The sequence below is a fragment of the Megalopta genalis genome, chromosome 7 (assembly GCF_051020955.1).
Source record: "Megalopta genalis isolate 19385.01 chromosome 7, iyMegGena1_principal, whole genome shotgun sequence".
NCBI lineage: Eukaryota > Metazoa > Arthropoda > Insecta > Hymenoptera > Halictidae > Megalopta > Megalopta genalis.
The window spans coordinates 12,233,721-12,247,621 of NC_135019.1; the positions used below are offsets into that span (position 1 = coordinate 12,233,721).

Sequence of the window (13,901 nt, forward strand, 5' to 3'; positions counted from 1 at the left end):
TTTAGAAACGAACACGTTAGTCGATTGCACACGTTATACGATCTTTTTGTCCACAAAAACACTGTAACTGTAACTGTACCTCGTGATCGCGAGCTCGAACGAGATCAAAATCCTTCAATTCCCCGGCCGAGATTAATCATCTTCAGCATTATGTACCAATTAAGAGCATTACTCCCGCAATTATCTTTAACACTCGTGCGTAATGTGCGATAGTATCGTGACCGAGACGTGAACGATGTGCGAAATACGAGAGGAAACTGTACAAAAGAGGTGCGTAGTCCTCGACTAAGCCGCCAACAATTATACAGCGATGCGACTTAACCATTTGCACTCGAAGCTATTTTAATTATATTTTAAACATATTTTCTGATCTACAATGTCTCTGTTTTATACGATTCATTGCGATTTATGCGTATGGAAGCTTATCCGGCAAGTACAAAACTTGCAATTTTAACAGTCCTTTAGATATAAACGAGTCTGATACTGTTACAGTTATTTTGAAAAATAATATAACAATTTTTAGTGGCGCCTCAGAATCGCCGCTCGAGTGCAAAGGGTTAATTTGCGGCGTCGTGATCGAAACGAGAAACGAATTTGAAAGACGAATGAACGAACAAAACGAATCGAGTGTTCGGACTTTGCTTTTACGAATTTTCTTTTAAAAACTCAATTTCAACTTCTTTTCGCGACTGAAACTACCGTTGCACTTACCTCCTTCAATTGACTATCCAGTATCTTCACCTGTCCCACGTAAATCTCCTCTCTTTGCGTCGCCTATTTTTAGTCAAGCGTAAAAAAAGAGAAAAAAACGAGCTCACGTTAGGATTACAAAAAAATGAAAAAGAAACACATTAGGGAGGAGAGAAGAGAAGAGTAAAGAGAAGACAGACATGTCGGTTAGAAAGATGAGAGTGTGTAGTTTCTTTTCATTTTTTTTTTCTGTGGGCGGGGTGAGTGTGATCAGGCGGTTAACGATTATTCATTAAGTTCTCGCGACGACAAATCACACGCTGGTCAGAGAAAACAGGGTGCAACAAAAACACTCTCTAAGGATCTGTACCTCCTTTAGGCGAGTGGTAAGGGTCTTAATTTGGTTCTTGTACTCCTCCTCGCGCTGGTTCGCCTATGTACAGTAACGTGACCATTATTCATCTCGATCGCACCGATCGTCGATCCAGTCTAGCGAGATCGCGCGTCTACGAATTTATCAGGTTGGGGAACAAGTTCGTAGCGTTTTTATATTTTCTTTTATCTTACAACGATCTTTTGCTGTTTGACAAAATGTATAATATTCATTCGATAGAGCTCTTTCTGTTCTACGAAACTGTGCTAATCGTCTTTTTGAGTAATTTAAGTTTTTATTACTTTCGAGGCTTAGAAATGGAATACTCAGGAGGTAAAAAGCAACATTTTCGACACCTTCTCTTCTTCGCTTTTCATCGAGGCCAAAAAGCTGCTGAAGCAGCCCGGGACACTTGCAACGTATACGGAGAAGGTGTCATAGGCGAGTCTACAGCACGGAAATGGTTTGCGAAGTTCAAAAATGGCGATTTTGACGTTGACAACACGCCCCGTAGCGGAAGACCTGAATTCGACGAACAGCGTCTCAAAGCACTTTCGAAGGAGGACGGTCGCCGAACAAGTCGTGAATTGGCCGAAAAAATGAACTGCGATCATAAAACGATTCTCAATCATCTTCGTTCAATGGGATTTGCCGAAAAATTGGGAGCCTGGGTGCCTCACGAGCTTAACGAAAACAACAAAGAAAATCGCCTTCGAATTGCTTGATAAAAACGCTACGAACTTATTCCCCAACCCAATACATCTACTGGTTCGCTATTAAAAATCTACGAAATCTGTACATTACGTTCGGATACGCTACTCTGTATATCGGGTGTGCAATAAGAATTCTTTGAATCTACAGATTTATGCGTACTCTCAATTCAATTCAATATATTTATTGAACGACCGGATTTTAAAGGCTGATTCTAATTTCCCGACGATGAATTCTATTCAAGAGCGTAATCGGCTTTAAAATTCGCCACAAATATGACCAAGGCACGCGCACACACAGGATGCCACGAAGTCAGATAATCGCACTTTATCGACAGAAACATCGTCTTTCTAACCACGAAATACGCAGACAAAAATTTGAATGCTTTAATTTCGTGACATTCTGTGTGTCCGAACCTCCGTCATTCGGTGCATTATTTAGAGATCGATTCGTGGAAAGAATTCATAAAAATTATGAACGTATAATTATAATCCGTAAAAGTCATTTGTAGAATTAACATGTTGGAACAATTCGTAAAAAAGAATCGGGAGAAATAATTTATCGAAAGAATTCATACAGATATAAAAAACTGTTAAAAAGATTTAATTGATTAAAAGGGCTCGTAGTGCTAATTTATAGAAATTTATAGAAAAGGACTCGTAGTGCTAATTTATAGAAATTTATAGAAAAGGACTCGTAGTGCTAATTTATAGAAATTTATAGAATTTATTGAATTCGTGTAGGACTAATTGACAGAAACGATTCGTAAACACAATTTCTCTAATTAATACATACGAATAATAATTATGACGGAGGTTCATCGCGCCGATGAAAGGAAGATAAACATGTCCGAGTAGGTCTTCCCGTATATTTGTCGCGGTTCCGTCGAAAGTGAATTCGAAAGGAAGAGAAAGTGAATAGAATATTTTTGTACTGTAAATCGTCCGTGGCGCTTACCTTCTCCTCGGAGACCTCGAGGGATTTCAGGTTGTTGCCAACCACGCGCAGTTCCTCCTCCAGCTCGACGATCTTCCTGCAAAACGAGCCAACTGTTAGAATCGTGATCTCGATCCGCCGACGTTGAGATCCTACCTGAGCGAGTTTTCTTCTTGCGGGACGAACACTTGGCCCCGTTCCTTTCGTACAATCGTTCAGACCAATTTCCAATTTACCAATAACAATCGATACCCGACATTTAAATCTCAACATTCGCGTCGAACATTCAAATTCGCTCGCATTTAAAATTAACCGCCGAGCACGCTCCGACGGTGGATGCGTTTAGCAATTAAAATAACTGCTTTGTAATTGCACAGGTAAGACTAGAATGATGATTCATCCGACTTTCCTGTGCACTCGACTATTCAGATTGCAACGATTAATCTAAATTGGTAGCTGATCAATTAAGTGCAACAAGGAATACGCAACAAACGCTAATGAATAAGTTGCGGTTTTTATGTATTTTTGACAAAAATGATCGAAAACAAAACTTTCAAGACGCTAAAAAGATTCCAGAATATTTTTGTATTATATACAGCTTATTAAAATTATTAAAAGAGGAAAGAGAATTTTTATTTTGCATAAAAATCCACGCAATCTATCAATGACAAGTGAAACTCATGGATTTGTTTGAAATTTCAATCTGCTTGGGATTAAACTTTTAAAATTTAAATAATATATAATTTAGTATACTACTATTTTGACCGATTTAAAATAAATGTTGCCATTTTGGGAAATTACGCTATTTAAATAGAAAAATTATAGATCTCTTCTTCAAAGCAAAGAAATAATTCTCGCAACATAATTTCTTAAAATTTCGCCGAATCCTTCGTGGCGGTTATTCGGGGACCAGTGTTCGTCCGCGCCAGGCAAGGATAAGTTGGTGAAAGAACGATTACGGGAACCGGCTCATGCACAAACTGAACCACCTACCCTTCCGACAGTTCCGCCTTCTCCTCGGCTCGCTCGAGATCCTGTTCCATCATGACTAGTTTTCTGGCGACCTGTGATCAACAGCCACACGTGTCATGCGAAAAAGAAGCAAGGAATCGTAGGAAACTTAAAAACAAAAATCACACGAGAAACATTACGAAAGAAAGAAATCGAACGGAAATGATATCGGTCTCATGCAAACGTGTCCTGAACAGCATCGCCGGGCTCCGTGTCTGTCCTTGATCCGCTCGAAACATCGCCGAGTCCGCGCTCTGAAAACCTGTTTGGCTGTCCAAGAGAATGACTGAGAACGACTGCGTACTTCGGTGAACTATTTCTATGGGCTCTATTCTCTTGGACGAGTGGCCAAAGGGATAATTCGCTTCCTCCAACCCTCGGATCCTCCATCGAACCAATCTCACCGCCTATCGAGCTAGCAATTCTAGAAATTCTTTCCGATAGTGAACTGCTGTTACACTTAAATTCAAGTTTATTCAATTAAACTTTTTTTAACTCTTAGCGCTCCGAAGGCTCCGCTACGGAGACATTTGTCATTTGATCCGTAACTCCGAAGACTCCGCTGCGGAGCTAAATGTTTTTAGCATACGTTGTCGTCGGCGTTAGCAATTGTTATCTGTAGTTAAAACGTGCTAAGTCCGTACCATTACGATTAAACCATTTTTTGACCTTTTCTATGGTTAGCAACATGGAGAAAAATAAATATTACGATGAGAATTTAGAGCCGAGTGATACCGAAGACGTATTTGATTTTGAAGAGTTAAAAGACATTGTTGAAGACAATGTTGGTTATGATTCTGACGCTTCGAGTAGTAGTAGCGAAATTATACTACCAAAGAGACGAAGAATGAGAATTATTGAAAGTGAAAGCGAAGATTTGTTACAAGACTTGGATGAACGGCCTGATGTTACGGAAGAATTACATATTCCAGATAGAATACCTTTTAGTGTATTGCCACAGGTCGTTGGACCACAAGTTCCTACAAATATTGAACAGCCGATATAATATTTTAAATTATTTTTCACGGACGAATTGGTAAATGAAATTATAAAGGAAACCAACAATTACGCGGAAAATGTTCTAAACTTGAAAGAAATATCTAGTAACTCTATTTGGCAAAGTGAATACTGTGACACTTGTCCAAGTAAACCTAGAATGCACATGGGAGATTGTTACCAAAGATATCACACCATGGTGAATCACAAAATTTAAAATTTATCTTTTATTTACAATAGGAAAATGTATATTTATAAAATAAATAAAATCAAATGCATTCGCAAGGACGTGTAATCTTTTCCGCTGAAAATAAGACTTCCTTTATCCCAGGCGCTCCGCTCCAAAAATGTGCCGAAGTTGCTGAAGTCGAGAAACGCGCAGAGCGCTAAGAGTTAAATCGCGCGTGTCATCGATCTATATTTTAAAGATCTAAATTCACAGGTTAGGTAAGGCAAGATCTCGAAGCTGCCCTTTGGCCACCGAAAGATAGAACAACAGCAACTCTCAATCGCTTTCTAGGAACAATCGCAGTGCGAACTCTCATTAGCTAAAGATCTGGGATATTAATGCCGCAAAAAACAGAAAGTAACGTTATGGAACACCTTGGCGCGTGAGCGTGTTAGAGGGGGCGGGGGTGAGATTGTGCAGCGCGTCCTAAAGACGGGGGAAAAGGTGCGATCAGCAGAATTCGGGGTCGGAAAACTCGCTTGGCACGTGGGGTTGTTGTGCATCGGGGGGTCCGGGGTAAGGAACTCTCTTTGAAAATGATGCTTACGACTCTCCGGCCTCGGCACGTTCCTCGGCGCGTTCTAGATCGGCCTCAACCATGGCCAATTTACGGGCGACCTGTGTAAACGACACATACAGAAACGGTTTCTCCTCGTGATCGCGTGTTTCGTTTCTCCCATCGGCCTATCCAGCCTCTTTCTCTAGCCGTGTCGCCAGTATCTGGGCCAAGATCGACGATCCCAGCCATCGGGCCTCGCGGCTCGGATCGACGATTCCGCCTCGGAGCCGCTCCGCCGCTCGAGGAATCCGCGATCCTCGGAGACGTTTCCGCTCCTTATACGTCCGACCGCCGGACGGCTCGAGTTTTTCCCGTCGGGACACCTTTATCGCGATCGTGCTCCCAGATTCCTTAGGCGTTTCGCGGAATATCGGATGTGTCGGAGTTTTAGAGATAGGCGACAGGAAGCTGACGGTATGCTGGGAGCTGTGTGATTTTATTAGTGGAATTGCTTTGATTATTCAAGAGTGGCCGCGAAGGTTGCTGGGAACAGAGAACGAAGCGTACAGAGATGCGACAGAGATCGGTCGGAGATCTTGATCCTGATCTCTTCTCTGGGAAACGAACTTGAATTGTTTCGCGGGGATTCGAGTTGGCGATTCTGTATTTCCTGGGGTAATTAATTATTTTGGCTGGTTCGGAGGGATTCTGCAAACGGAACAAGTCTCCGCGAATGTTTCGGATTGTCGAAGTTTGATGACGGAGTTCTGACAAATCTAGGAACGATTTTACGTGATTCTTAAATCACGAAGACCTGTACTGTTCGTAACGAGGACAGTGTATAATTAGAGCAACGATTCTTCTTTCCCACCGGTTATTGCAATAGTACACGGTCTAACGGAAAGCCGAAGGAACATCGCGGATAAGATAAGACCGCGGAACAATCGGAACAATTTTTCGTCGGCAGAATAAACAAAGAGAACTGCGCAAACTCCGTTCGAGTTAAAAGCTCAAACAGAGGATCGTACGATTCAATAAGAATGTACCGCGAGCCATGAATCGCTATCGTCGCATCATTGCGGATCCGTGTCTCGTGAATTCCCCTTTAAGAATCGACAAACTAGGCAAGTCCACAAGAATCGCGGTTTCTACTTCCACTGTCGCGGGATCCGCCGCATTCCATCGCAAACATCTCCATCGGTGAACAGGCCCCTCGGGGGGTTAGGTCTGGGTTAGGTTAACAATACTCTTCGCGATGGAATCGCAAATATTGGACTAGAGGAGCCTGTGCCCGCGAAACGAGCTTTGTTCGCTGTGTGAACAAGAGAGGAATGCGCGGTGGACGTGTCTACATTCGCGATAAAGGCTTGTAATACCGGTGAAACTCGAATCCTAGGGTTATGGTCGTCGATCGCAGGAACTACGGATGACCATTCTCTCGCACGAAAGTATACAATAGGGCAACGAAATCGAACGACACGATGCTCTGTGGATTTTGCGTCCACCGTTTTGATAAAGGGCTGCGCGATGCCTATGAAACTTGAAGACTATTGCTATAGTCATTTACGATGCTGTAGTTATAAGATGCCGTAGGGGGCGATTTTGTTTTACGAGGGCGCAAATGGAATGACAAGATGCAACAATAAGATGGAAAGACGAAATGGGAGATCAAAATTGAAGGACAAAATGAAAGGACAAGGATGAAAGAACAAAATTGAGAAACCAAATGGAAGAGCAAATTTAAAGGACAATATGGAAGAACAAAATTTAAGGGCAAAATGAGGAGGTAAAATGAAGTATAAGGGCTAAACGAATGTATAGGAAGACAATACAAAAGAACAAAATTGGGAAACCAAATGGAAGAGCGAATTGAAAGGACAAAATGTAAGAACAAAATTTAAGGGAAAAATGAGGAGGTAGAATGAAGTATAAGGGCTAAACGAATGTATAGAAGGACAATATAAAAGAATAAAATTGAGATACAAAATGAAACATCAAATTAAAAATGACGAAATGAAAGAACAAACTGAAGGGAGACCGATAAGGTGGCAAAACAAAATGGAAGGACGAGGATGGAGCAGCTCGATGCTGAAGACGGTGTGTTGACTGGCGAGCACGAACCGCAGATAATCCTAATCGAAGCGACTGGGCTCGAGTCGCGGAGCGGATCTCGCGAGGACTGGCCAAGCAGATAAAAGACGACTCCGCTAGCTTCTCGGAGCCGGCGATCGACACGAAGCCGAGGGAAAACACGAAGCAGGACCGAGGTCGCCGCAGAAAAAAAAATCGTGGAATCCGCGTCGACCTCGAAATCAATAGCCTGCCGATTGGCTCCGGCGTCGATCGCGCGGCTCTCTCGCTGCTCGTCCACGGCGATCATGCATGTAACAGACGCCGCGAGCGTGACGCAACCCTCCCTCGGAAAAATCCCGTCAATTTCACTCGGTAATGAATTTCCTGATAGCTCTCCCCCTCCCTCGACCAAGCCCGGCATGCTTCGTGCAGCTTTAATGGAAGGTATCGGACAAATGGGAGCTCGATCGACTCCTCGGAACGAATTTATCGATGCAGCTGCCCTTTGGCCGTCGACGTTGAGATATTATCGACATAATGCGGTCCGTCGATAGTGCACTTGGTTCCGTTTGTGGAGAACGTCGGAGTTAGTTTCTCGTCGGAGCTCTATTGCCGGCTAATTGAAGACTTTTAATTGTCGGGGAGCGAACGCTGCGCGGCTGTGGAACTTTCGAGGGGCGGTTAACCCTCGAGTTTTTGACAATTGGGCTCGAACGACGCGTCGATTGACGCGTTCAATATCCATTTCCGTCGTATCGATGAATCGATTTTAATTTGCAGCGCACCGGAAACTTGTCGAGACAATGAAAATCGATTAGAGCTTAATGAAAATGGAACTGCGGCAATTTTTCTGCGTGAAATACGAACGAAACGAATTTACCGCTGAAATTTCGCGGTGAATTCGTGTGCACATGTTCTCGGCTCCGACGTTCCGACATTCATGAATCAATGCCAGAGATAGCGATCTCGTGTAACACAGAAATATTTCCTGAATAAAACGGAGTTTCTCCACGACCAAGGGCCAGAAGCATGATTCGTCCGTCCACTACAAGCGGAGAAGGACGTTCCAAGTGAACGTTTTCACCGGTCAGCAATCCCGGTGACGTAACCGGAATAAATTTGCCATTTAACGAGTGATTTGCGTAACGCTCGCGCATCGCCGGCGAACGATAAGCGATTATCGATAGAAGAGAACTAAAAGGAAAGGAATGATCACAACACTCGGTTGCTGTTAGCTCTCGGCCCGGACGGTTTTCTCTGCAATAATTTGTTAAAACGGTTATCACAAGCAAACGACACGTTCGTCACCGCACTGCAAAATCAAAACGTTGATTAACCAGCTCACGCTGCAGGGTTAACATCGACAGATCTATGTTAATACAAAAAAAGAAAGAGAACAAGAAGACGATTTCCGGGGATCGTCGAGAGCGAACGTGGTTCGCGAAGATCGGTTCGTTTTTTTTAGATCGGCGTCGAAGTTACCGGAGGAACGATCCTTCGAATTCCGTGAAACTTGAGGACTAGATAACCATTGGTGTATCGATTTTAGTGAAACCGTGGAACACAAGTGGCACGAAACACCGAACGATTCTCCGTTTTCACGTTGCCTGGAGCTTTCTTTTCTGTCCGGCAAACGCTACCAACTGTGTTAATATCACGTGTGCCGGGACCGTAAAACGTTCGGGGCCTCGTCGTTCCACGAAACACCGCGGCTTCGTATTGTAATTTTGATTTCGTCGAGTGGAAACCGAATTTCTCCGGTGATCGACGGTGCACAATCGAGTCCCCGGCACGTAATTCGCCCCGATCTTCCGCCGCGATAAACATTGGCATCGAAATCTACAAGTATAATCGAGCAACTCGCGAGGTGCACCGAAAGTAACGCGTGCAATTGCCAGATCGCGGCTTCCGCGGTTTCCGCAACGAAAACGGCCGTGGCGGAATTTCAAAATGCGTGGAAAACCGATGGAACATCGGTGCATTTTCTTCTTCCAAGTCTTGCGCGTTTTCGATTCTGATTTCCATGGAAATTTGTATCCGCGATCTGATAATTAACGCTGGAACGATCGAGCAGTCGTGGCGACTGGTTACTGAAATTACTTTTTAATAGATACAACGAATGAGTTGATTTAAGAATTTCGAGCGGAAGCATCGTTTCGGAATTAATGCCAGAACTACCGAGAGATTTTGACGGGACCAGTCTACAGGGTGTCTCAAAAATGTCTCGTAATCCGGAAATGGAGGGTTCCTGAGATCATTTGAAGCAACTTTCTCCTTAGCGAAAATGCAAACCGCGGCTTCGTTTACGAGTTATCAACGAAAATTAATGACCAATGAGAGGCGAGATCAGATGCCGCGAGGTGGCCGAGCCAGCGGTCGAGCGGTCGAATCCCAGCTCAGCTGCCGCGAGCCGGCCGAGTCGACAGCGCCAGCGGTCGAGCGGTCGAATCCCAGCTCAGCTGCCGCGTGCCGGCCGAGCCGACGGCGCCAGCGGTCGAGCGGTCGAATCCCTTTGGCCGAGCCAATGTGCAGAGCTGGGTTTCGCGCGCTCGTTGACTCGACCGACTCGCGTCAGCAAAGCTCGCTTCTTATTGGTTGGCGTTTTTCATTAATAACTCGTAAACGAAGCCGCGGTTTGCATTTTTGCTAAGGAAAAAGTTACTTCAAATAACCTAAGGAATTCACCATTTCCGGATTACGAGACATTTTCGGGACATCCTGTATATTATTTCATAATACAGTAATGTCTCCCTTACTGACGCTCAGGTTGTCCACTAAAATGGACAATTTGGGAAGAGGAGATACGATTATTCGACTCGTGGCAGCTCGTTTTTATAATTGTGGACAATTTATGACTATAAAAATAAACCGCAAGGCTCGAATAATCGTATCTTCTCTTCCCAAATTGCCCATTTTTGAGCGCAATCTGGGCGTCAATTAGGGAAACATTATTGTAACGGCAAGACTAGTTTTATTTAAATTTCGTATGATTTATATTGTAATATATAAAAATTTCTCCTAGATATATTTCTATAATATCGGAAACTAAAAGAATCCAGTCATTCTGGCCGGTTTTGGTAGTTCCAGTATTAAATCTGGGACTCGATCGTATTGCCAATTACGTTTCCTTGTAAAGATTGCAAAAGATGAGAGAACAGTTTGGAATGCGAATAGCTCGTGACAATCGGACTGCGGATTTTGTGCATTCGTGGCTAAAATTAGTAGTAGGTTTAGCACAATGAAAAAATCGAGAGAACAACGATGTGTTACAGGTTATCAAAGCGGGTGAGTGACGTCCGACACGGAAAAGAGTTTGAATTGGGCCCAAATATCCGCAGTCCGACATTTCTGGTAACTCCGGCGCGATCATGCGACTCCACCTACCATAACGGATGGATTCGGGTGCGGAGAGTTCGGAGCAAGTGTCCGAAATTCCGGCAAGAAAAGCGAGAACGGGGGAAGGTCTTTGGACAAAAGCAGCACCATTAATGCATCGGGACCCAAAGCCAGGTCCCATTCTGCGTATCACAACACGGAGTTAACCATAAACTCGAATGGAGGCCAGTTTCTGGTAAAGACGGACCGAACCACACGGACCGGCGACGTCCACTTTACCGAGGGATGATTAGTCGCGGTGAAAAAACTGCTATCAAATGGAACGAAATTCTCTCGAATTTTTCTCTCTGAACTTTTCGTTACGAAACTGGCACTTGAGAAACTTATACGTATACTTGTAGCTTATGCAATATATATAATATATACATATAATAATACATGTATATATTATTATCTATATATAATATATATATACAATATACTCTTTAATCGTATCGTCCTCTTTGTTCCTCGGACAAACACTTGGAAATCACAGATATACGATAGTCCTACGTTAAGTCGCGCTCGAAAGACACGTGACACTGATATCTACGCGCGTATCACCACTTTTACTCGATGGCTAAATTGCTTCTTTTCTCAAATATATATGTATGTATATGTATGTATGTACATATATGTGTATATGTGCTCATCTATAGCAGATTATTCTGCTCGGAAATATTTTGAAATTTCGCGGACTCCGGGCCGCGTGAACACTGCACTTACTTCGAAAGGTCGACTCACTTTGCTCGACGAAAATCACAGACGATCGGTATTTATACTCACGACTTCCCTCGATCCGATTCACTTTCGTTTCGATTTGTTTAACGGTTCGACGGGGCGACGACGGGGAACCGAACTGGTTCGCCGCCGACGTATAATAATCTCGTCGGTTCTGTCGTTTCGACGGATCGAGAAATGCTCGCGAAAGGCGGGTTCGTCTCGCCGGGCCATTTTTTTTTAAATCACGGTGGTTTTTCGAGCACACAGAGAGAAGACAGAGAGTTACGGGGTTAGGCACTATTATCGCGACCATCAACTAGAGACCATTCGTCGCCGTGATCGTTATGTTTATCGTTATCATTGTCACTGCAGCCAGCACGCGTGAGGCCCGTGGGCTCGCGAACCTCATCGTATTTCTTGTCAGCTTCTTCAGCGAGGAACCTGGCCTCCTTCAGCTGATTCTCGAGGGCGTCCATGCGCTCTTCATCGGCCAAGCTGCGATTCTCGAGAATCTTGCGGGCTCTTTAATAATTACCACAAAAGAATCGGGATTAACGTTACGGCGTACAGAGAATCGAAATCGGCTGGAGACTTAAATTAACGCTCGGCTGCTCCGGAAGTGACCGCGCCGCTCTGCTACCCTGCCAAACGTGACCTATACACCTGCAAATTGCATCCGTTCGAGCGAATTCGCGAGCGGTTTTTAACGAACCTCGGCTAATTTCAGAGATAAACGATATTCTTTTCGCTCGGAGAGCTAACGAGACATCTTCGGCTCGTTTTCATTCCAGAAAGCATTTTGAACTCGAACGTGTCCGGCGGTAAGAATTAGATAGAAGAAGCAATCCAGTCCTCCGCTATGGATTGATAAGTTGTAATATTTATTGCGAACGCGGCTTGGAAAATAGAACGAGTATGTTCGAAAGCAGTGGACGCTAATTGACAGCGACTTCTTGCGACTTCGTAATTGGCAAGATGGCGCGCGCTAGAATGCGACGCTACGGAGAAAATACCGTATTTCATACTTTCACGTATCGAATTAATCGCTGCAAATTATTTCCGAACGAGTTCTTTTGTTTTCGTTCGAGAGAAGCGTCGCGAAGGCTCCAACCGTTGCCAAGAAAAATTCAACGATCCGTGTACAATTATTTAACTAATAATTCGGTGTAATTTAAATAACAATTTGTTTAATGTAATTAGGCGCCTTGTGTTCGCCTTCTATTGAACATCGTTTGGCGTAATTGCTTCTCTAATATATATCCGACGCCCGGTTCGTTAAAACAACTTGTAATTTGCTCGAACAAGTGGCGAATAGACAATCGCCCTGTTTCGCAATTAACCCACCTCCTCGTATTTTTTATCCGCCTCCTCGGCGATCAGTTTAGCCTGTGCTAGCTGCTGCTCCAGCAAGGATACCCGGTCGTCCTCCATATTGGTACGGTTTTCGAGTGCCTTGCGTATCCTAGCGATCGATTATCATTCGAGATTTAGCGTCTACATAATCGTCGTTGAAAGAAATACGAACTTAAGAATATTCTCGGTCTTAATTTGGAAAACCGTCTCGTAACAATTTCGATTCGTTGCCGGCGGAAAAAGAAAAGCTGAGAATTCGGTACAAGCTTAACCGCGAGAGGATTTTTCATTGGAAAAGCTAATTTGATCTTGAACGCGGCTGGTTTCGCAGTCGCCGAGAAGTTAGGACGACGACGGAAAAAGTTTCCACGAAGTTTTTTAAAGGATCCCGTAGAGCGCGTTGGTTTTCCAGCGCGAGAATCGGGAAGCAGACGAGAAGGAATCGAGCTTCCTTGTGACAAGAAGCCGCAACCAGATCGTGCTCTTATCAACCGCGATAAAACCGCGTGTCGACACTGCTTTGCGTATGCGCGCGCGATCGCGACAGATCCACGACAGGACTTCAAACCAGCCCCGATAAACGACGATCCTTATCGGTCCGGTTAACAATCGCAACGGAGAATTTCGGAACCGTAATCTCGGAGTTCTTTCAACGTCGAAAGGTTAGTACCATCGATAAACAGCGTTCTGACGTTCGATCGAAGTCGGAGCGAAAGGAGGACGCATCTAACATCGCCGTCTTCGCTTTTTTTCTTGTTATCTTATTCTTATTCGACACGAAATTCTGTACTGTCAAAAGACTAATCCATAGATTGCGAATTTGATCGGTTTATGAAAGAAACGATTCGATGAAAATTAAAACAACATATTGAAATTATCGAAGGAGAGAACGAATTTCTAATCTCGTTTCTTGCGACAAGTTGATAAATAAT

At 43.8% G+C, this 13,901-nt stretch overlaps 1 protein-coding gene across 29 annotated transcripts in view; it reads right to left on the minus strand.

Annotated features, from left to right (window-relative positions):
- Nucleotides 1–13,901, minus strand: part of Tm1 (tropomyosin 1) — a 61,646-nt gene that overhangs the window by 15,537 nt on the left and 32,208 nt on the right. For 11 of the 29 annotated variants that reach the window (XM_076523830.1, XM_076523818.1, XM_076523822.1 and 8 more), the window contains 4 exons: nt 12,021–12,138; nt 5,494–5,564; nt 2,732–2,807; nt 1,061–1,123 (listed from right to left, as the gene is read on the minus strand). In XM_076523830.1, coding sequence (XP_076379945.1) covers nt 1,061–1,123; nt 2,732–2,807; nt 5,494–5,564; nt 12,021–12,138 — 328 coding nt within the window. Of the gene's footprint in view, nt 1–711; nt 775–1,060; nt 1,124–2,731; nt 2,808–3,703; nt 3,775–5,493; nt 5,565–12,020; nt 12,139–12,960; nt 13,079–13,901 lie in introns of all 29 variants that reach the window. The other 18 variants (XM_076523826.1, XM_076523815.1, XM_076523835.1 and 15 more) reach the window with 5 other exon arrangements.